Source organism: Panthera tigris, chromosome A1, assembly GCF_018350195.1.
Source record: "Panthera tigris isolate Pti1 chromosome A1, P.tigris_Pti1_mat1.1, whole genome shotgun sequence".
Lineage (NCBI taxonomy): Eukaryota > Metazoa > Chordata > Mammalia > Carnivora > Felidae > Panthera > Panthera tigris.
Genome location: NC_056660.1, coordinates 110971087 through 110995466, shown reverse-complemented (window position 1 = coordinate 110995466; position 24380 = coordinate 110971087). Strand labels below are relative to the sequence as shown.

The 24380-nt window shown below is 38.0% G+C and overlaps 1 protein-coding gene across 1 annotated transcript in view; it reads right to left on the bottom strand.

The window, feature by feature from the left end:
- Positions 1–24380, bottom strand: part of DDX46 (DEAD-box helicase 46) — a 69705-nt gene that overhangs the window by 5809 nt on the left and 39516 nt on the right. Inside the window, exons 16-21 of the mRNA XM_042984240.1 lie at positions 14257–14450; positions 11772–11909; positions 11305–11454; positions 6579–6752; positions 4771–4989; positions 4308–4452 (exon numbers count right to left, since the gene is read on the bottom strand). Coding sequence (XP_042840174.1) covers positions 4308–4452; positions 4771–4989; positions 6579–6752; positions 11305–11454; positions 11772–11909; positions 14257–14450 — 1020 coding nt within the window. The remainder of the gene's footprint in view (positions 1–4307; positions 4453–4770; positions 4990–6578; positions 6753–11304; positions 11455–11771; positions 11910–14256; positions 14451–24380) is intronic.

The window sequence follows — 24380 nt, the reverse complement described above, 5'->3', positions numbered from 1 at the left end:
TCTGGCTGCTTTTAAGGGATTCTCCACTAGTAAAAAGAGAGGGTCACAAAACAGGCTATAAATTATACAGGATGGCTAGGCACATAAGTCCTTCCTGTTCTCCTTCCCACTGCCTAGTGGGAGGCCTGGAACTGCTGAGCCACACAGAGCCCCCAAGGAGCCAGGCAGTATGGTCCCTCCAATTACAGAACTAGAAACAGATGACACTAGGCTCCTTCTAACACCTGTTTTCATCCTATTAGAGTTCAGTTGATTTGGCTGGAGTTTCAAAAACTAAAATATCCTTTAAAAAACTAATCATCTATGAAAATCTCAAACCTTTGTATCATTTTAATGATTAATATGGAGCTCTTAACACCATTATGGCTCTAGAATCCTAAAGATTCATTTTTGATAAGATTATCTTTTTTACAGAGAAAAAGAAGCTAGGTTAGATAATAAAAATTAGATGTTACTTCCTAAGTATAAGATGACAGTGGGGGGAAATGCCTAGAACCATTCTAGGTGGATGGAAAAGTCAAGAAGAAGCTGTGGGCTTCTCACTTCACTTGGCAGTAGAGAAGGTATGTTCTGATAAAGTTACATGTGAAATGAATCTTGATATATAAATTATGCTAAACAAACATAATTACCTTTTAATTAAAAAAAAAATTACACAGAGGATCCTTTTTCAAAAGAGTCATATGTCTGATTTATCTCTTTATAAGGCAGGCATTTAAAAGTATTGATTTTGCTTTAAATGACACCCATGATATTCAAGCTTAGAATAAAAGGCTAATTCCATGTATACCAAAAATTTTATCATCAGATTCCACTGGAGGACACTTTGTCTCCATCCCATATGGCCTAATGAATACTGTGGTAGGAGACCTCTCCAATTCCAAGTGCAGAAAGATGTCAGCACACCCATATTACTACACAAATAAGGAAGAGTGTCACATGATTTACAAACACACAGTCACTGGCAGACCAAAAGTCTTTCAGGATACATAAAAGGATGCCATCTAAAACCTGACTTAATCGAAGTCACAATCACAAACAAAAAAATGCAATTTTTTCACCTTTGCCACAATTTATCATTAACTTTAACAAGTCCGAGGGGCGCCTGGGTGACTCAGTCGGTTAAGCATCCGACTTCGGCTCAGGTCATGATCTCATGGTTCGTGGGTTGGAGCCCTGTGCCAAGCTCTGTGCTGACAGGTCGGAGTGTGGAGTCTGGAGCCTGGTTAGGATTCTGTGTTTCCCTCTCTCTTGCTCCTCCCCCACTTGCACTCTTTCTCTTTCTCTCTCTCTCGAAAATAAACAAACACTAAAAAAAAAAATTTTTTTTTTAGTCCGATAGTGAGGGACACCTGGGTGGCTCAGTTGGTTAAAGTGTCCAACTTCGGCTCAGGTCATGATCTCAGCGTTCCTGAGTTCTAGCTCCACATCGGGCTTTCTACTGTCAGTGCAGAGCCCACTTCTGATCCTGTCTTCTCTCTCTCTGCCACTCCCCTGCCCTCAAAAATAAACAAACATTAAAAAAAAAAAAAAAAAGTCCAAAAGTGAGAGTGCAGCAGTGAAAATGGCAGAGACTGGAACTCCAAAAGCCTGTCCTTCCACAAAAAGTGAATAAACTTGAAAAAACTTGAAATCAATTGTATCAGAACTCTGGAAACTAACCAAAAGTTTACAGGGACCAGGCAATCCCTTACTAAAGGAAAGAAAAAAAAAAAAAAAAAGATCAGCAGAATCGTGGCAATAGCACTTTTCAGTGCTTTTACTTACTCTGACCCCATCTCATACCCCTGGCCAGGAAACAATTTCTACTTAGGGTAGATGGGATACACACTGCACATGTGTTTCTGTTCTTGTGGTCTTTATGCTAAGATGCCACACAAAAACAACTGAGGTCACCAATTCAAAGGAAAGTGACTAAACAGGCACAGCACTAATTAACTTTCAGTCACATTTGTAGAATTCTTTGTTTCGGCCAGGAAAGAATCAAATCCTAATATATAAGTAAATCATCTGTACATTAAATTCAGTAAAGAACTTACCTAAAATTATAAGTCTTCACAAAATCAAAGAAATGGCAAAATATAACAAGAACAAACTAGAGACAAACCTTATTTACAATATACTTTCAGTGGATCTAAATACCTTCCATTGATCTTTCCAACAACAAACTTGAGAGCTGAGCTATCCATTACAGCAGGTACCAGCCATGTATGTGGCTGTTTACATTTTATATAAACCTGGCTGGCTCAGTAGGTAGAGCGTTTGACTCTTGATCTCAGGGTCATGAGTTTGAGCCTCATGCTGGGCATAGAGATTACTAAAAAACTAAATAAAAAAAAAAAAATCAAACATGAATTCCTTTAAAAATTTTTAATAAAAATTAAGTAAAATTTACAAATTTCAGTCACACTGGCCACATTTCAAGCACTCTGTACTCATCACAGAGAGTTCTATCAGACAGTACAGCTTTTTTTTAAAAATTTTTTTTTAATGTTTATTTTTGAGACAGAGACAGAGTGTGAACAGGGGAGGGGCAGAGAGAGAGGGAGACACAAAATCTGAAACAGGCTCCAGGCTCTGAGCTGTCAGCACAGAGCCCAATGCGGGGCTCGAACCCACAAACCGTGAGATCATGACCTGAGTCAAAGTCAGACGCTTAACCAACTGAGCCACCCAGGTGCCCCCAGACAGTACAGCTTTAAAGAGATCAAATAGAGAATATGCCTGTCAAATAATACTTGTACCATGAAGACAAGTGGCTATAGGGCTTAATCAGATGCATAACTCAGAAAATTTATTAAGTGTTTACCATGTGCTCTGAGAATAGAACAGATGACAAAGTCATTACATTCACAGAACTCTAGTAGGGGAGACACAAACAAGTAAAAACATACTACAATTTCCATGTGAGGAGTACTGTGAATAAAAACAACAGGTAAAGAGCTACAGAGGGGTGAAGTGGGATGAGGTAAGGGTTCTTTGTCAGAAGGGACATGCATGCCTCAAAGTACCAGGGTGGTGCCTGAGATTATACACTGTGCGGGAGAGCAGCTCCTCTGCAGCCATCAAAGCCATGTAAAGCACAAGGTACACAGACTTTCAGCTTACACAACACCTGGAATAAACCTCTCCACAGCTCCAACAACAGTATTCAACAAATATTTAGTTCATTAAATAGATGAAGTGGATCTGCCTTGTCTATACTTATAAGTCTGTCATAAAGATGTTCAGATTAAATATAAATGAAGGGAAACAAGTTGTCCTAGTATGCAGTGGAGTATATACATTAGAGGAAAAAATCAAAATGGAAACTATGTTTTGAACTCATTCATGAATGTATGAAATAAAGTTTAAAAGCAAATCCAACTGCTCTGAGATAATGCATTACTTACATACTTTGTGTTATGGTATTAACTGTCCTCTTCTAATTTTTTTAAAGATATGCAAAAACTTCTACAGGCATAATTTCAGAGGGAACATTTGCTTGAATAAACATTCATTAAGTATACTAATATATGTATTTACTTTCTAACCTAAACTCTGCCCAGGAATGTTCTACTTTATTAGAAGTATGAACAGAGCAGTCCTTAAAATATTTGTTTTCTTTTAGAGTGATTTTCAAATCTGACTGAATCGTCAAAAATGAAAGAGTTCCAAACACAGATCAGTCACCTTTCTGTATGTAATGTATTTAGTGTTTTTTAAATGTTTATTTATTCTGAGAAAGATAGAATGTGCACGAGCAGAGAAGAGGCAGAGAGAGGAAAACAGAGGATTGGAAGCAGGCTCCATGCTGTCATTGCAGAGCCCAATGTGGGGCTCAAACTCATGATCCATGAGATCATGACCTGAGCCGAACTGAGCCAAAGTTGGAGGCTTAACAAGCCACCCAGGCACCCCTTTATGTACTGAATTTTTAAATAAAGACCTTAAATGATATATGAAACTATGTGTGTTTTTTTTTTTAATGTTTTTATTAATTTATTTTGGGGAGAAAAGAAAGAGAGAGAGACAAAGAAAATAAGCTGAAGGGGGGGGGGGGGGAGAGAATCCTAAGCAGGCTCCACACGGTTAGCACAGAGCTGGATGTTGGGCTTGAACTCACAAACCACGAAATTACAACCAAAATCAAGAGCTAGACGCTTAACCGACTGAGCCACCCAGGTGCCCTGAAATTATTTTTTTCTATAGGTATTCCTTATTTTTATCTTCTTTAGAACTGACCTAACATTCTCTCCATGCCTTTACATCTATAATCAACTCTGACCTAACTCAAGACTGAAATTTCAAGAACCAAAGATACATACTTTCAATTGCCAAGTAAATTTTCCGCTCTCCTTCCTTAGGTTCTTTGCCAGGTGGGAAATATGTTCCTCTGATTGTAATTGCGGCTTCAGAATATTCACTGATTCTCTGCAGAGCTTCCTTAGAGGTAACTTTCCACCTAGCAGTCTAAGAAAGAAAAGGTGGGGGGAAAAATCACAACAGGATAAAAACCTGGTGTATGGACAAAGAATAGGTTGGCTAAATAATATTAAGGTCAATATTAAGATTATAATTAACTCCTTCACATCAATTCATTTAGATCCTAATGTACGTAGAATATGTTCATAAAAATAAAATTTCTACTGTTGTCTCCCTCCCTCATCAAGATAAAAAAGTAAAGTAGCTATTAAAACATTCAAGGGTTTTAAACAAGGTATTTTTGCTCCTTAAGAAGCAAGAAATTTTACTCTGCAATTTATAAACAATGTTTAAACTGTTACTTGCCTGTGGGAAGTCATTGATCTCTAATTCTTCTTCATATCTTTTAAAAGATTCATTCTGTCCACCATCTTGCCTCTCCTCTTCTTGTTTCTCCAAAGGCACATAATTGAGCTTAGCATTGATCTTTTCAGCAAGTTGCTCTGCAATGGTTTTTGCAGACACAGTGGGAGCCAGGATGGTGCCGCCTCTGAGAATTGCATTGGTGGCCTGTTGCATCACATCCTGCAGTAAAAGAAGACCTACAGTCAAATCTCAAATGAGGGCAGAGACAAGATCTAGGATCCTACCACAAATTTTTCTCTGAAAAGCCACTAACTAATCTTTCTTTTCCTTTTCCCGTTCTCTTTTTTCTTTTCTTTTTCTTTCTTCCTTCCTTCTTCTCTCCCCCCCTTTCTTTCTTCCTTCCTTTCTCTCTCTTTTTTTCTTTAAGTAGGCTCTACACATAGCAAGGAGTCCAACACAGGGCTTCAATTCATGACCCCAAGATCAAGAGCCGGACACTTAACCAACTGAGCCACACAGGTGTCTCCAGAAGCATCTTTCTAATGCAGAGTCCTACTCATGTGCAATTAACAGCACATATTTATAACCAATAGTTTAATATATCTATATCCCTTATTTTCATGAAAAAAAAAATAAAGAACATTCAACTCTTTATTAAAAATTCTACTGGATCATAGAGAATTATGTCACTGTTGATATCAAATATAGTACAATATTCTAAAATCATTTATATATTTTGTGGCTCCTAAGATATTCCTCTAAATTAGAATCTTTGTCTACTACCACCACTGAGCTCCTTCCTGCCATCATAGCAAACCCAAAATTCAATAAATTATAGTAAGTGATTGACTTACTTTTTAATTTTATTTTGCACTTAAATCTTTTTAATTTGAACTTAATTTTACTATGTGTCTAATGCAGACAGAATTCTGTGGGTAATACATGACTCATACCTCACACTTTTCTAACAGTAAGAATGTGTAGCTATTTGGTTTCAGCAGTAACGAGTTATTAGCAGTAACAATTCGAGAGAATATTAGATTAGGTGCTACAACCCCTGTTTTCAGAGAAGTACAGGCTTCAGTGTAGTAGACATTTCATGGTAACTCACTGGCTCAACAAAACAAATACAGAAACCTGAGGCTGTAAGCCTTGATCCTGGCTGCCTCACTGAGTCGGTCCACTAGCCTCCCTCTGCCTTGGTCCTCCCAACTTACAGGGTGCTACAGTCCTGAACCGATCCAGCCTACTGGACAGAGGCCCTGCTGATCCAAAACCTCAAAATCTTCAAAACAGTTTTATAATTAACAGACTATTCTTTGGGAATACTATGAAAATTTACTCTTAATTAAAAATTAATAATAATTTTTAAAAATTAATAAAAAAGCCCCCAAGAGAAAGATGGCATGTGAAATATTTAACACATTTTCCAGTTTTAAGCTCATGTTATTATGAGTTATGTAACTACGTATTTATATTTCCAAGGAATTGTTTGTGTGCCCAACACCCCACCCAATAAAAGTGGATCAAGAAATAAAAAGTGAGTTATTTCTGTAACATTTTGGTAAGATCAATCGGAATATTACTTTAGAAAAACTATCTACAGCTAACATGCTTCAGTTAGGGCTTTCAAAATAGGCATTAAGACCTCAGTTAACCATACTAGAGGAATCATCCAAATGCAATATTTAAAGAATTCTGTAATTAGATTAATGTTAAATTCTCACTAACTCAATGTCTAGGACAATCTGTTCACTGGTGCTGACATAAAAAGTACGCAGTAAAACTCGGAACAAATTACTTAATACCTGAGACTCAATGCCCAAATTCTTCTGAGCATTGATTCTAAGAGCCAGTCTCTTAGCTATTTCTAATTTCTCAGCATTTCCCGCAGTTGGAGCAGGAACACTAGATGTTCCAGGAGCAGCCATATCTTTTACTCTCTTCTTTGAATTAAACATACTTTCAATTTGTTCATCAATCTAAATAAGAAAAAAAGGGATTAATAAAAATTAGATTAAAAATACAAATTCAGATATATCTAAAGAAACTAATAAAGAATATTTCCATCAAATGACTAGAATAAGACAGTTGTATTTATGTTAATTCAACCACACAGATCAACAGGAAAATATATCAGCTATTTGTTAAGAGTGGCACATTTCATTTTAAAAATTCAGGTATCTATGGCAGGAAAAAAAAAAAAAAAATAGAATGGGAAAGGGAGGAGAAGGGAGGGGAGGGAAAGAAAAGAGAAATACAACACTATGTGAACCAGTTAAGCAGACTCCCAAGCAGTCCAGAAAATACATCCTAGTTCAGCAAGTGAGAAACATGTGGTGTCAAGACAGAGCATCCAATAGGATGCAGCTGAGATGCTTCAAGGCTCAGGCCTTGAGGCCAAATTAAATTGCAGTGATAGGTTGGAAGAAGGGCAGTAACTCCAGGTCAGTGGGCCACTAAAAATACAGTCAATAGTTCTCAGGGAGAATGGTACTTACTTGTTCCTATGGTGGGGCTCCCAAAATCCTCCCCAAATTCTAAAATGTAAATGGTTCTGCCTTAAAAACTGGTTAACAGGGATGCCTGGGTGTCTCAGTTGGTTGAGCAACCGACTTTGGTTTAGGTCACGATCTCAAGGTTTGTGGGTTCGAGCCCAAAGTCAGGCTCTGCACTGACAGCTCAGAGCCTGGAGAATGCTTCGCACTCTGTGTCTCCCTCTCTTTCTACTCCCCTGTTTGTGCGCTCTCTCTCTTTCAAAAATAAGTAAACATTTAGGAAAAACAAAAAAAACCTCTGGTTTAAAGAATCAGAAAAAAAGGCTTTATTGCTTTATTCCTTTTGAACTAAAAAAAAGGAAAAAAGGAAGGTTGGTTTCCCTATCAAAGCAAGAACAATGGGTGAACACCTCAGCTCTCCAGGAGCCACATGAGTCCAACTGCCACTGTGTCATACTGAAGCTTGACATATCTACTTCATAAGCTATTTGCATTTCCTTTTAATAATGCCTTCTGCCCAACAATGACTACTGGCTATACCAACTACAGAGATGTAAATCCCTTTATATACTTAAGTTAGGCTAATAAGGCCTTATCTGGTAAAACTCAAATGGAGAGAACTTGTTTAGGGTTTTAAAAATTAACTGGGTTTGGGGCGCCTGGGTGGCTCAGTTGGTTAAGCGGCCGACTTCGGCTCAGGTCACGATCTCACGGTCCGTGAGTTCGAGCCCCGCGTCGGGCTCTGTGCTGACAGCTCAGAGCCTGGAGCCTGTTTCAAATTCTGTGTCTCCCTCTCTCTGACCCTCCCCCGTTCATGCTCTGTCTCTCTCTGTCTCAAAAATAAATAAATGTTAAAAAAATTTAAAAAAAAAAAAAAAAAAAAAAATTAACTGGGTTAACTTACAAAGTTCTTTGAAATCAAAACAATCAACTTAACTTCCTTTTACAATACTTGTTATCTAACAAGGAGTTTTAGTTATCAACTAATATAAATAACATTCAAGTGAATATCTTTTTTTTTTTTAATGTTTATTTTTGAGAAAAAGAAAGAGTATGAGCTGGGGAGGGGCAGAGACAGGGGGAGACACAGAATCTAAAACAGGCTCCAGGCTCCAAACCGTCAGCACAGAGCCCAACACAGGGCTTTAACTCACAAACTGTGAGATCATGACCTGAGCAAGTCGGACACTTAACCAACTGAGCCACCTAGGCACCCAAAAAGAATAAAACTTTTAAATTAAATAGGATGGGGAGCCTGGGGGGCTCAGTCGGTTAAGCGTCCGGCTCTTGGGTTTTAGCTCAGATCATGATCTCACAGTTCATGAGTTTGAGCTCCATATCAGGCTCTGTGCTGACAGTGCAGAGCCTGCTTGGGACTCATTCTCTCTCTCTCTCTCAAAATAAATAAATAAACTTAAAAAAAAAAAGATACATGGCATTAAATTCCAAAACACACAAAATCAACAATGAGTACTGTGTATGATGCTAGCTTTTACTCACTTTAGTACTTTAAGTTGTTTATAAAAATTAACCAAGGAATCAATCGACATATTTCATATGAGATTAAAAAAAAAAAATGTTCAAAGTATCATAAAAAAACTGAGGTGAGTTTAAAACAAGGCCATAAATTCTTCAGGTCATGATCTTGCGGTTCTTTGAGTTCGAGCCCCGAGTTGGGCTCTGTGTTGACAGCTCAGGGCCTGGATCCCGCTTCAGATTCTGTGTCTCCCTCTCTGCCCCTCCCCTATTCACACCCTTGTCTCTCTTGCTTTCAAAAATAAACACTAAAAAAAATAATAATAAAACAAGTCCATAAATTCTTTAATACTCTTCCCCTTCAAAAGGAGGATGCTCTCCTTGAATGTGGGCTGGACTTAGTAACTTATTTTCAACAGACAGAACACAAGTAGTAGTGCCAGAGTAGAGCTTTACAGATTAATCATAAAAGGCCCTCAGGCTTCCTCTTTGCCGGCTCAGATCACTCACTGTGGGAGAAGCCAGGGGCCATATTGTGAAGACACATAGGCAGAGTAAAGAACTGAGGTACCCTGCCAACATCACAGTGACTCTGCCTTCTGAAAGAAAATGGTCCTCTGTCAGTCAAGCCTTCGAATGACTACAGCCCAGGAAAATAGCATTACTGCAATCGCAATGAGACCCTAAGCCAAAACTACCAGTGTAACTGCTCTTGATTTGCTAACCCAAAGGAAATGTGAGAGAATAAATGTTGTTTTAAACTACTAGGCTGTGGATCAACTTGCTACAGCATAACCAATAAGTACCTAAAACAATGATTTAATTAAGTTTTAAGCCAGTATGGTATCTTAGAAAGAAATGGCCTAGGATTAATGAGAGATCTGGGGTCTGGTCCTGGCTGTGCTTAACAGTCAATGTGGTTGTGGGCCAAATACTTTTTTTGGGCTTCCACTTCCTCAAATGATAAGATAAAAATGAATACCTGATTTCTGAAATTGACTGAGCTAAGGTTTAATAGAGTAAAACAAAACAAAACAAAAGTTCTAAGATCAAAGATCAAATATCATGGAGGATTTCTTAAACAAGTTAAATAAGCTTCTTGACTTGAGGACTTTACACATACTTCGATATGCTAATCCTACTTAGTGGTACACACTAAGATTTTCCAAAATCACTTTATAATGAAAACATCTTCTTCTAAAGCTCAAGCTCCTGGGGTTTGGGTTCCAAACAATACTATGTGAAATCCTGACCTTGCTGAGTCCCTAGGGTCCTCTTTACTCACTGGGTCACAAATAATAACATAAGCTAGGACCATGGTCTCTGAAATAAGAATGGAATGGGTCTAGGTCCCAGTTTGTTCCCATTATGGTTATAAAATCTCAAAAGATTATGGTTTCTTTCTAAGCCTCAGTCTCCTCAATCATAAAATGGGAATATTCTTGAGTATCTACCTTGTCTGGCTACTGTGCACAAGTAAATGAAACAATCCCTGTAAAGCACTTGACACCGTGCACAGCACTTAGTAATACTCAAAAAATGCTATTACTGTTTTTTTTTTAAGTTTATTTATTTATTTTAAGAGAGAGACAGAGACAGAGAGAGCTTGAGAGAGCAGGGGAGGGGCAGAGAGAGACAGAATCCCAAGCAGGTTCCACCCTGTCAGCACAGAGCCCAACACGGGGCTCGAACCTATGAACTGCTAGATCATGACCTAGGCTGAAATCAAGAGTCAGATGCTCAACTCACTGAGCCACCCAGGCGCCCTGTATTATTTTATTTTATTTTTTTAAAGTAACCTCTAAATCCAATGTGGGGACTGAACTCATGACCCCAAGATCAAGAGTCATGTAGTCTCTGCCAAACGAGCCAGCCAAGCACCCTGCTAACTATTACTGTTAATGAGGATAACCTATAATGATTAAATTTTTAAAAATAAAAATATTAGCACTGATGTTGTTAAAGATGTGGGGAGCCAGGCACTCTTATACACCACCACAGCAAATGCCAAACTGGTATTCACTTTGCAGGAGGACAGTCTGAAAATGTTTCAGAACCAAATTAGATACGCCCTTTGGGAGAGCAATTCCATGTACACACTCAACCTCAAAACTTAATCTAAAGAATGTACAAAATTAAATGTACAAGGACAAGCAGTGAAGTACAGTTTATGACAGTAAAGTATATTCCAAATATGAACATATAGAAACCCACATATTCAAAATTAAGAATAATGAGAATGAATTTACTAAAATGAGAAGATTTCAACATAAGACGGTTGTTGTAAAGGTGGTTATAAAGCAGTATGACCTCATTTTTATGAATATACATAATATGGGCAGGGCATATGTGAATAGAGAGAGGGAGAAAAGGAGAAAGAGAAGGAGGGAGGGAGAGGGAGGGAGAGAAAGGGAGAGAGGAAGAGAAAGAGTAAAGGCTGGGAAGGGCACATATCAGAAAGGTTTCCAACAACTGGCTATCTCAACAAATAAACCTAGGGTGGGGGGGGAGCAACAATGTTTCAATCAGCAAGAAGGGGGCTCAGAAAAATGGCACTTACGTCGACTGCAGCGTCCTCATCATCTGAATCTTGCAAACCGAGAGCTGCTTTTTGTAACTTCTTCCTCTCATTGGCCAAAGCTTGTTCTGTTTCATCAAACTTGAATCCCTTACCAGAGAACCCACTACTCTTTTTAATTATTTTCCCTTCCTTTCAAGGAAAAACAAAACAGTTAATTTCATACTAAAAAAACTTTAATGTTTAGGAATTTAGGAGTAATTAAGTATTTTTCAAGGTAGCACATACCAATGTATCAAAAACATTTCATCTAGCATGAGAACAAAAAAAGAACTCTTCAGTATGATACAAAACATCGAGTTGAAGCAAAAGGGAGGATTTTGTTTTCATTCCTTTTCCCTCTCTAAAGAGAGAAAGTTACCTTATAAAGGTTTACAAGTATAAAATATTCAAGGTTTATAACACAATAATGACCTGCATAAAGATAATGGGAATTGGAAAAAACTCACAGCTTTCTGCTGATCTTTGAAATCACTCCAAAGTTTCTCCAGATCAGAAGGCACCGCAGTTCCTGACAATTCAAGAGCTTTAATTATGTCACCAGCATAGCGAGCTTGATCTTCTGTGATAAAAGTATACGCATAACCCTAATGAATGATAAAAAAAAAGAGAACTATTAGACACTAACAAGATGACTGTTACTCAGATCACAACATAAAAGTAGAATCATCTAATAATAGATCTTCTTAAGACTGACTTCATGGGGCACCAGGGTAGCTCAGTCGGTTAAGAGTCCGACTTCAGCTCAGGTCATGATCTCTCAGTCCATGAGTTCGAGCTCCTGTGGGGCTCTGTGTTAACAGCTCAGAGCCTGCATCCTGCTTCAGATTCTGTGTGTCTCTCTCTGCCCCTCCTCCCCTCACACACACTCTCTCTCTCAAAAATAAATAAACATCTAAAAAAAAATTAGGGGCTCCTGGGTGGTTCAGTCAGTTAAGCGTCCGACTTTAGCTCAGATCATAATTTCATAGTTCGTGAGCTCAAGTCCCAAGTCGGAATCTGTGCTGACAGCTCAGAGCCTGGAGCCTGCTTCAGATTCTGTGTCTCCCTCTCTCTCTGTTCCTCCCCTGCTCATGTTCCGTCACCCTCTCTCTCACAAATTAATAAATATTTTTTTAATTAAAAACAAATAAAAATAAGCATACCAGAAACATTTCTTTTTTTTTTTTTTTTTTTTTTTTTTTAAATTTTTTTTTCAACGTTTTTTATTGATTTTTGGGACAGAGAGAGACAGAGCATGAACGGGGGAGGGGCAGAGAGAGAGGGAGACACAGAATCGGAAACAGGCTCCAGGCTCCGAGCCATCAGCCCAGAGCCTGACGCGGGGCTCGAACTCACGGACCGCGAGATCGTGACCTGGCTGAAGTCGGACGCTTAACCGACTGCGCCACCCAGGCGCCCCCAGAAACATTTCTTGATGCATAAACAGAAATCCAATTTTATATAAACGTGTATGTAATTGCATTGTCATACACATTAATTTTAATATAATACATTATTTTTCCCCCTTTCGCTTGCATTCCCTTCCTACACTACCTACTGCACCTCTCTACCCCAACTAATTTTATATACAAAAATGAAGTCAGCTATATTGCCTCCCTGGGGTTTTCTAAAGCCTAAGATTTCACATTTCCCTAGCAGCTTTTTGGTTCAGGCGAGAGAGTTGGGAGTACAATGGCACACCACAATCAGACTGTCTTCATATACACTGTGTCCCTACCAGAAAACTGTTATGAATTGTAAAACATGGTTTAACACTGTATTTCAGGAATATCTAGTCACCACATGACCCATGGCATGCTTTTATGCTGTTCATGTGCTAAGAATCGTATCACATTATTTTAAGGTTTGTACGTGCACATAATTTTACACAAAGTTTCCCATAACCACAGAATAACTCAGGTTGAATCAATAAAAGCCATCACTATGTATTAGCTGTGTAAGCTGGGCAAGTGAGTTAACTTCCATGTACCTTAACTTTTCTTATCTATTAAATGGTATTACTCACCTCAAAGGGAAATTGTGAGGATGAAGTGAGAGGATTTATGTAAAGCAATGAAAATAGTGCCTGGCATTCAATAAGTACTCCATAAATATATTATTATTATTATTATTATTATTATTATTATTATTATTGCCTCAGTATGTAGAAATGTCCAGGATTGGAAAATCAAATAGATCATCATCAGTGTTTCTTTTTCTTTTTCTTTTTTTTTAATGTTTATTTATTTTTGAGAGGGAGGAAAGAGCACGAGTGGCAGTGGGGCAGAGACAGAGAGAGAAAGACACAGAATCTGAAAGAGGCTCCAGGCTCTGAGCTGTTAGCACAGAGCCCAACATGAGGCCCAAACTCAGGAACAGTGAGATCATGACCTGAGCCAAAGTCAGACACCCAACCGAACGAGCCACCCAGGCGCCCCAATCATCATCAATGTTTCCAACAACAGAATATTCTGCTTGCTGCCTTCAAAAAGAATGAGTTAGACCTATATAGTTACCAGACTATAAGTGAGTTAAAAAACCAAGAAATATGCATAGTGTATGAAGTAGGACAGGGGAATAATGAGAAAAAGGGTAACAATTTCGGTAGGAGTACATTTTATAATCCCACATTTTAAAAATAGCAATGAAAAATCTCAAACTATATACATGCATGTAAAAACGTATACAGAAATTTTTAAGGAAAAAAAAAAAAACTAAAACGGGACATAAATAACACTATCTGCCTAAAGAGAACAGCTAATTATCAATAACTTTAATAATACTGTGTATAGAAATGATGAACATCAACTAATCCCCATACTCTGATGATTGAAGATTTTCAAAATGTTCATGTTAACTCCTATTATCTATTCCTTATAACCCTAAACAAACAAAAAAAAAACCTATATTTTATTAATACAATGGAAATCAACTTTAAAAAGTTCTTTTTACTTTATTGCCTGCTCTTCCAGTCCGTCCCGCTCTGTGCACATAATCCTCATAATGGTTGGGGCAACTGTAATTTACTACAAGAATCAGATGTTTCACATCTAAACCTCGGGCAGCAACAGAAGTGGCTACGAGAAGTTTGCAGGTCCCATTCTTGAAGTCATTTATGATGCTATCTCTGTCATATTGATCAATGCCTGCAAGTAAACAAACAAAAAATGTAAAACCACATACTGCGTTAAAATTGTTCACTTCATCTGACACAGAAATAAGTTAAATGCAGAGTAAAGAATAAACACAACTTACAATGACCAAACATCTACCAACTACAATACTGAAATAAAACACTAAGGAAATTTAATGGCCAGATCAAAAGCTACTGCTATTAACTCATTGATGAATATTCCAAATATGTTCTTGTTTTGCCTCCTTTCTTGTGAATATGGACTATAACAGCAGAAACCCCATCTCAGATTCATTAACCTATACTTAACCTATTTATGGGGTAAAACAAGAAAAGGCAGGTACATTCAGCCTACAGTAACAGGATTCTTCAGATCTTTCTCCTTCTCCTATAGGTTATTAGAGCCTTGCTACTCAGTTTTGTCCGAGGACCAGAAGCAACATCACATGGGACGTCGTCAGAAATGCAGAATCTCAGAAAAAAAAGAGAAAGAGAGAAAGAAAAAGAGATAAAAGAAAAGAGAAAAGAGGAAAGAAAAGAGAAAAGAAAAGAAAAGGAAAGAAAGGCAGGCCAGATCCTACTCCAAACTACTGATTCAGATTTTGCATTTTAACAAGATACTTAGGTGACTGATTACACATTACTATTAAAGTTTGAAATGCACTGGTTAAAAAGCAGTGAACTGGATCTCTCTTAAATGTGTTTCCCAAAGAGCCTCAGGGTGAGTGATAACGGAGGGTATAAAATGCCAAAATGTTCTATTACAAAATACTCAGACCAAAAATTGATTTAATGATGGAGAACCTCTAGTAATTAGAGAAGGGAATGGGGTAAATTCTCAAACCATGAAAAACTCATTTTGGCAGGAGATATTCTAAGGCTTCATATAAAATCTGAGTTTAAAATACACAGAATACTTAGTACCTAAATATATATCAATGCTAATTAATACTATTACCTAAAATTTAAACGTACTTTTCAGGGCGCCTGCCTGGGTGGCTCAGTCAGTTAAGTGTCTGACTTCGGCTCAGGTCATGATTTCACGTTTTATAGGTTCAAGCCCCGCAGTGGGCTCTGTGCTGACAGCTAAGAGCCTGGAGCCTGCTTTGGATTCCATGCCTCCCTATCTCTCTCTGCCCCTCCCCTGCTTGCACTCTGTCTCTCCCTCTCTCTCTCAGTAATAGACATTAAAAAAAAAAAAAAAAAGTGTACTCTTCAATGACTGAATTAAAGAAATTATTTGGATCTAATGTCAAAATAACTAGAATCCAACACCAAACCCAAAAGTCTCTTAAGAAAAATTAATGAAGTCAATACCAATATAAATTAAATTTAAAATTAAAATGTACTAAAACTTTTACTTTAGACTGAGGTATCCTGACTACCTAACTCAGCTACACATACTTTATTACATGAAGTGAATATAATATGCTAAACACAGTATATGGGATACCTGCCCAGCAGCAATTAACCCTCTTCCTTTTTTTTTTTTTCATGTTTATTTATATTTGAAAAACAAAGGGAAATAGGGAGGGAGGGAGGGATGGTGTGGGAGCAGGGGAGGGGCAGAGAGAGATGACAACAGAATCCGAAGCAGGCTTCAGGCTCTGAGCTGTCAGCACAGAGCCTGATGTGGGGCTTGAACTCACAAACTGTGAGATCATGACCTGAGCTGAAGTCGGATGCTTAACCGACTGAGCCACCCAAGTGCCCCAACCCTCATCCTTTTTAACAGAACTCCAAATTTGTTCACCTATCCACCCAACATATGATCACATATATCAAACCAGAGATGAGCCTAATTCTCAGTTTTAGGTGAATCAATCCCATTCACTTTCTGTGCTTAAGGCCTCCTTTGTAAAAATTAATGAGGATGAGACCCAGAGAGCTATACTTTACACAGGTCATCTCTATCAATACTCAATGTATTAGAAACTGAGAAAATTTTTGAATACTTACGAACTTGTTTAAAAATAACTTAAAAGCAATTACATATTAAAATTTAGGGGCATCTCATGTAACAGAAGATAGTTGGAGTCTCATATCTTCTGCATCCCATCTGGTGCAATATAACATGCCATGACGCCTTCAGAAAACTACACTATACACTCCACACAGAATGAAAGTAAAAAGGCAAATCACGTAGTAAGGTTATTACACATATACTTTTGATTTCATGAACCCCTTAAAGTCTCTGAGAACCTCAAGGGTGCCAGGGCAAAACTTTAGGAATCATTAGTCATTCTGCTTGCTTACAAATGATTTAGGCATAAGCATGTGATGCAATTTTTACCAAAGAGATAAGAGAAGTACAGACAAGGGATTATGGGGGGGGTGGGGGTGGGGGGAATATCCTTATTACTTATATAAAAAACACACAATATCCCTCAATGTAGGAAAAGCTCTTATTGGACCAACCCTCTTGCAGATAGCAACTATAAACTCTGGGCAAAATATTGGGAGAAAAAAAAAACACAAAAAACCTACCTGAAGGCATAAGAGTATGACTAAAAACAAGCAGAAACTGGAATTTTTGACATTTGGAATAATATACTAGCTGAGGACCAGAAAACAGAAGATGAAACAGAGTAGGCAAGCACAAACATGTGGACCCTAAACTATGCATGCATGGGACAGAATGCAAGCAACCTAGGTATGGCTAAAAGAAATTAACACAGGGGTGCCTGGGTGGCTCAGCTGGTTAAGCATCTGACTTCAGCTCAGGTCATGATGTCCTGGTCCCAGAGTTTGAGCCCGGCATCAGGCTCTGTGCTGACAGCTCAGAGCCTGAAGCCTGCTTCAGATTCTGTGTCTCCCTCTCTCTTTGCTCCTTTCCCCGCTCACACTCTGTTTCTCTCAGTCTCTCAAAAATGAATGTTAAAATTATTTTTACTAAAAAAATAAAAGAAATTAACAGATTTCAGATGTTGCCCATTAAAAGAAGGACTGAGTTTAAAATAAGGGTCCAACAGGGGCGCCTGGGTGGCTCAGTCGGTTAAACGTCCGACTTCGGCTCAGGTCACGATCTCGCGGTCCGTGAGTTCGAGCCCCGCGTCGGGCTCTGGGCTGATGGCTCAGAGCCTGGAGCCTGCTTCCGATTCTGTGTCTCCCTCTCTCTCTCCCCCTCCCCCGTTCATGCTCTGTCTCTCTCTGTCTCAAAAATAAATAAAACGTTAAAAAAAAAAATTAAAAAAAAAATAATAATAAAAAAATAAAATAAGGGTCCAACCAAGTTAATGCCTTATTAAAACAAAATAAAAGTCTTAAGGAAAATAGGAGAATTCAGACCCTACAATGGATTATTCATAAAGGGCAGTATACAAATCAAAATTATTAGATAAAAATATAGAAATATATAAAACAAAATAAAAAGATAACCAACAGAAACTGACAAGGTGACCAAGATGTTGTGATTAATAGTCAAAGATTTTTATTATTTATTTATTTTTGAGAGAGAGAGAGAGAGAGAGCAAGCATACACATGCACCCGTGGGAGAAAGGCAGAGAGGGAGAAAGAGAATCCAAGCATGCTCTGTGCTGTCAGCGCAGAGCCCGACATAGGGCCTGATCCTACAAAGTGTGAGATCACAACCTGAGCTGAAACTAACAGTCAGAAGCCCAACCTACTGAGCCACCCAGATGCCCTAATAGTCCAAGATTTTTAAAGCAACTGCTGTAACTGTGATCAAGGAAAAATTTTTAAGTGCTCATAATGAATGGCAGGAAATCTTATGAGAGAAACAAGAAAATATAAGAGAGCCAACTAGAAATTCTAGAACTAAAAAAAAAATATCTGAATTAAAAATTCACTGGATAGACTTAACAGCAAATAAAAGAGGGCAAAAAGAAATCTGTGAACTTGAAGACAGTTAAAGAAATGACCCAGTATTAATTATAGAGGAGAAAAAAAGGTTGAAAAACAAAAGTGAACAAAGGATCAAAGACATGGGAGATGGTACTAAAGGGCTGAACATACACATAATTGCAATCCCAAAGACAGAAGAAAAATAGCTCCGGAAAAAAAAAAAAAAATTAAGATACAAAGGCCAAGAATTTCTCAAATTTGTCCCAAATTACATCTGAAAAACATAAATTTACAGATTCTACAAGTTCAGTGAACCATGAGTACAATAAACACAAAGAAAACCATACCGATACACTAACCATATGACCCAGCAATCCCATTCCTGGTTATCTATTCTAGAAAAATTTTCACATACGACCTGTATTCAAACATTTAACAGCAGCTCTATTCATTTTTGTCTAAAACTGGAAACAACCCAAACATCCTTCAACAGATGAAGATACACAAACCGTGGTACATCCATACAATAAATATCTCTGGGCAATAAAAAGAGATGAATTGTGCAACAACTTCAGTGGATCTGAAAATCATTACGCTGAGTGAAAAGAGTCAACTGCATAATGTATGACCTATATTTACAAATATTCTTATAAAAACACATCAGTGGTTGACAGGAGTTATAAACAGGAGGAGAGTTAACTTTTCAGTTACTTTTGTAGGTATAGGACAAGGGAGTTTTGGGGCATGATAGAACTGTTCTGTATCCCAATTATGTTGTTCCCTGTGGGATGGCTGAAGCAGCAGAAAAACAAGGAACAGCCCAGGTGTCAACAGAAATGAACTGAACGAACGGGGGTAGATTTATACAAAGAATATTAACAATAAGGGAAGAACTACTGGTAATGCAACAACGTGGAAGAATCCCAAAAACATGCCAAATGAGGCCAAGGACCACCCACCATACGACAGAAACAAGCCAATGAAGAATGGACAACCCAGCACCTAGAGCTATCAAGCCAGTAAGGGTAGAAGCTGAGAAGGAACAAGGGGGAAGGGAAGAGGCGGCGACCAGAACCTCATAAAACAAAGGCCCTTGCCTATAGTCCACGGGCATTCACTTTCGAAAGTCCCCTCTCTATAAAGAGAGTTTTCCTACTATTAAAAAAACATTTTCTGAAGCTAAAAAAAAAGAAAAAAAAAGGCTGAGTAAAAGATAACTTGACACAAAAATGTTGAGAAAGTACGGTTTCATTTATCTGAAATTCTAAAAATACAACAAATATATGTTGGAAAAAAATGTAAAAAGTGGTTGCCTGTGGGGATGAGAACGGGAATTAACTGGGGGAAAGTTCTGAGGTTGTATATGCATAGAGGTTTGGGTTTCACAGCTTATATATATTTGTCAAAACTCATCAAAGAGCACACTTATGATCTGTACATTTTACTACAGTTTACCTATTGTTTGTTTTTTTTTTAAATTTGGGGGGACGGGGCACCTGGGTGGCTCAGTGGGTTAGACGTCCGACTTCAGCCCAGGTCACAATCTCGCGGTCCGTGAGTTCGAGCCCTGCGTCAGGCTCTGGGCTGATGGCTCAGAGCATGGAGCCTGCTTCTGATTCTGTGTCTCCCTCTCTCTCTGCCCCTCCCCCATTCATGCTGTCTCTTTCTGTCTCAAAAATAAATAAACGTTAAAAAAAATTTTTTTTAAATAAATAAATAAATAAATAAATTTGGGGAGCGCTTGACTGGCTCAGTCAGTAGAGTATACAATTCTTGATCTTGGGGTCTTGAGTTTGAGCCCGACGATAGGGACAGAGTTTACTTAAAAAACATAGTTATTCTAAAAAATAAAATAAAAAATTTTTGAACTAGTGTTAACCATCTGCATATTGAAGTGAAATATGCTGATGCTACAACTTTCTTTAAAACATATCAAAAAACTGAGAAATATGATGAGTAGGTAGAATAGACAGATGGCTAAAGATGTGAAAGAGAAATACAACAAAATGTTAGTTGTAGAATCCAGTACTGGATGTTCAAGGCTCTTCATCATATGATTTTCTCAGATTTTTTCTGTGTTTACAAATTGTGGTTATAAAAATAAGAGGGGAAAAAGGCACCTAGACATATGGGAAATAGTCTTCTTCCTCTGTAATTTGTCTGATACAAAAGTGATGGTTAGGGGCGCCTGGGTGGCTAAGTCGGTTAAGCGGCTGACTTCGGCTCAGGTCATGATCTTGAGGTCAGTGAGTTTAAGGCCCATGTCGGGCTCTGTGCTGACAGCTCAGAGCCTGGAGCCTGTTTCGGATTCTGTGTCTCCCTCTCTCTGACCCTCCCCCGTTCATGCTCTCTCTCTGCCTCAAAAATAAATAAACGTTAAAAAATAAATTAATTAAAAAAAAAAGTGATGGTTAAAACTGCAGAAGCCTTTTTGGTGCCATAAAAAAAACTACTTTAAAAACTAACTTGGGGTGCCTAGGTGGCTCAGTCAGTTAAGCATTGAACCCTTGATTTTGGCTCAGGTCATAATCTCACCGTTGGTGAGAACACACCCAGCATGAGGCTCTGCACAGACAGCATGGAGTCTGTTTGGCATTCTCTCTCTCTGCCCCTCCCCCACCTCAAAATAAATAAATAAACTTAAAAAAAAAAAACCAACTAAGTTAACATGCTCAGGATGGCAGTACAGAAAATACAATATAGTGACAGTGAGCCACTAAATGAAACAATCTGGAGTCACTTCACCATTAGATTTCATTTTTGTAAAATAATAAAAATGTCTCATGATTTAAGGCAGTTGGATGAGTTTTTTGTCACTTGCAGAAAAAAGAAAAATGTAACTGATATTAATAGTACAAGTTGAAGGCCTCAACGAAGCACTCTGCCCTATAAAAAAAAGTATATGTTCTCATATACCATAATTTCTCGTAAGTAGAAACCTGTGTGCTGCTTTTCTAATTTCATTATTTACCCTATTAGATGCATTGGGGTTTTTTTTAACTTATTTATTTTGAGAGGGAGCATGAGCACATGCAAGTGGTGAGAGGGGCACAGGGAGAGAGGGACAGAATTCAAAGCCACTTGTTCACAAGGCTCAATCCCATGAACCCATGAGATCATGACTCCAGCTGAGATCAAGAGCTGGATGCCCAACCAACTGAGCTACCCAGGTACCCAAGATGCACTGTGTTTTTAAGAAATTTTTAAATTATTCATTGTTAATGCAAAAGCTAAAAAATGGATGGCTGACAAACCAGAAACTGTAGCCATGGTTCAATGAAAGTATTTTCATATTTCTTTCATTTGTAACCTACTTTAAGGTTACTGCAGGTTATGTGATAGGTCAAAAAGGAGTACTAAGAACATGTTCTCCATTTATTATGTTCATAATAATGCTGACAAACATCTAACAAAAAAGTTAAGCCACAGTAGAATGTTTTGATTGCTGTACTGAGAAAATTGTTTCAGGTTAAGACCAGGAGTGGGCAGAACATATAATCCACTCTCTTACTTCCAGCCTTTGCTCTTCCCCTTCTAGACATGAAGACACGAAGAAAGAACTACAGGTGGCTCTATAGAAGACACAGCATGTGGGGCATCTCCAAGCATCCTTCTCACTATATCATTACACTCTGTGTTAGGTATAAAATGCACATTAATTTCATATGCACATTAGGAATTTTATGATTACACCTTTTAATTCTTAAAAAGCCCTAAATAATTTCTACATTTTTATACTTATATAGCAAATTGGCTTTTATTCAGTTACACATTAAAAGAGCTTAACAACAAGACTCATAATCAAAACTTCTCCCTAGTTTCCTTCAGAAATTTACCACACTGGAGGAGCCTGGGTAGCTCAGTTGGTTAAGTGTCCGACTTTGGCTCAGGTCATGATGTCACAGTTCATGGGTTTAAGCCCTACAATGGGCTCTGTGCTGACAGCTCAGAGCCTGGAGTCTACTTCGGATTCTGTGTCTCCCTCTCTCTCTGCTCCTCCCACGCTCACACTCTGCCTCTCAAAAATAAACGTTAAAAAAAAAAAGGTGAAAGAAATTCAGCACATTGCTCTACTACAAAATTACTTAAAAAATGTCTAAGCTAATAAATAAATCTTACATTCACAATAAATTTTGTTTATTTGCTTTGAGATACAAGATTTTACATGGACACACCTGTTTTAATCAAAATATTTAAAATTAGAAAGTACTGGGACACCTGGGTGGCTTAGTTAGTTGGTCTGACTCGATTTCAGCTCAGGTCATGATCTCACAGTTCATGAGGTGGAGCTGTACGACAAGCTCTGTGCAGACAACCCAGAGCCTGCTTAGGATTCTCTTTGTCCTTCTCTCTCTGACCCCCCCCCCCCCCAATCGCACTCACTCTCAAAATAAACATTAAAACCATTTTAATTTAACTTAAAAATACAAAACAACAAACAGGAGAGAAAAGAAATCATCTAGGGAAAGAAAGAAAGCTGAGTCCCATGTTTCAAATGTGGAGAAAAACTAAAGTTCTACACTAGAAACTTTGTAGCTAATGGCAACCAAAACATTTTCAGGAATGATGACACTAACAGGGCCAAAATAAAACGTCTATGATAAGTCATTATTGCCTGTTTATCCTAATGATTAAAAGTAGACATGGACATGCTAGAAAGGTAAAAATGTAGAGACAGTAAAAAGAATAGTGGCTGGGGCATCTTGGGTGGCTTAGTGGCTCAAGTGTTTGATTCTTGATCTCGTTTCAGGTCTTGATCTCAGGGCAGGGAGGTCAAGCCCTCCATCTTGGGGGAGCCTACTTAAAAAAAAAAAAAGATTAGCGGCAGTATAGGGATGGGGAAGGGAGGGATGAATAGGCAAAGAGGATTCTTATGGTAGTATTTTCTATGAGTGATATAGTATGGTACTATACTGGTGAATATGTCATTATAAATTTGTCCAAATCCATAGACCGTATAACACCAAGAGCGAATCCTAATGTAAACCAGGGACTCTGGGTGACAATGATATGTCAATACAGGTTCAATGATTGTAACAAATGTACCTCTGTGGTATGGGATATTGATAGGGGAGGAGGTTGTACTTGGGGGCAAGGGATATATGGGAATTTTGTAATTTCTGCTGTTTTGCTGTGTATCTAAAACTGCTCTAAAAAACAGTCTACTAAAAAAAGAAATGTTGGGGCACCTGGGTGGCTCAAGTCAGTTAAGTGCCATGGATCAAGAGGGTGAAGCCCTGAGTCAGGCTCTGCACTGACAGCGTGGACCTTGTTGGAATTGGATTCTCCCTCTCTAGCTCTTTGCTCCTCCCCCACTCATGCTTTTTCTCTCTCTCAGAATTAAAAAAAGTTGGGAAAAAAAAAAGTAAAGGGGTGCCTGGCTGGCTCAGTTAGTAGAGCATTCAACTCTTGATCTCTGGGTCATGAGTTCAAGCCCAACGTTGGGGATAGAGTTTACTTAAAAAAAAAAAAAAAAAAAATTTTGGCATAAGGTAAACATACAGATCAACGAAATTAAATAAAGAGCTCAGAAACCCTCAGATAAATAAATGGTCAATAGATTTTGACAAAGGTGCCAAGACTCTTCAATGGGAAAAGGACAGTCTTTTTATCACATGGGTCAGGGAAACTGAAAAACCACATGCAAAAGAATGCAGCTGGATCCATATCTTGCATCATATATAAAAATCACCTCAAAATGAATTACCTAAACGTAAAAGCTATAATTTTAGAACTCTGAGGAAACAAGAGGGAAAATTTTCATAACCTTGGACTTGCCAATGGTTTCTTGAATTAACAGCCAAAGAAAAGGCAAAAAAAGAAAAAATAAAATGGACTTCAAAATTTAAAACGTCTGTGCATCAAAGAACACTACCAAGAGGGTGAAAGGACAACCCAAAGAATGGGAGAAAATATATGTAAATTGTACATCTGATAAGGGATTACTATCAAGAATATATAAAGAAATCCTACAACTCAGCAATGAAAAAAAGATGCGAATAACCTAATTAAAAATGGGCAGAAGCCTAAAATAGACAATTCTTCAAAACAGATATACAAATACCCAATAAGCACATAAAAAGATGTTCAATCTCAGTCATTAGGGAAATGCAAATCAAAAACACAATGTCACTTCAC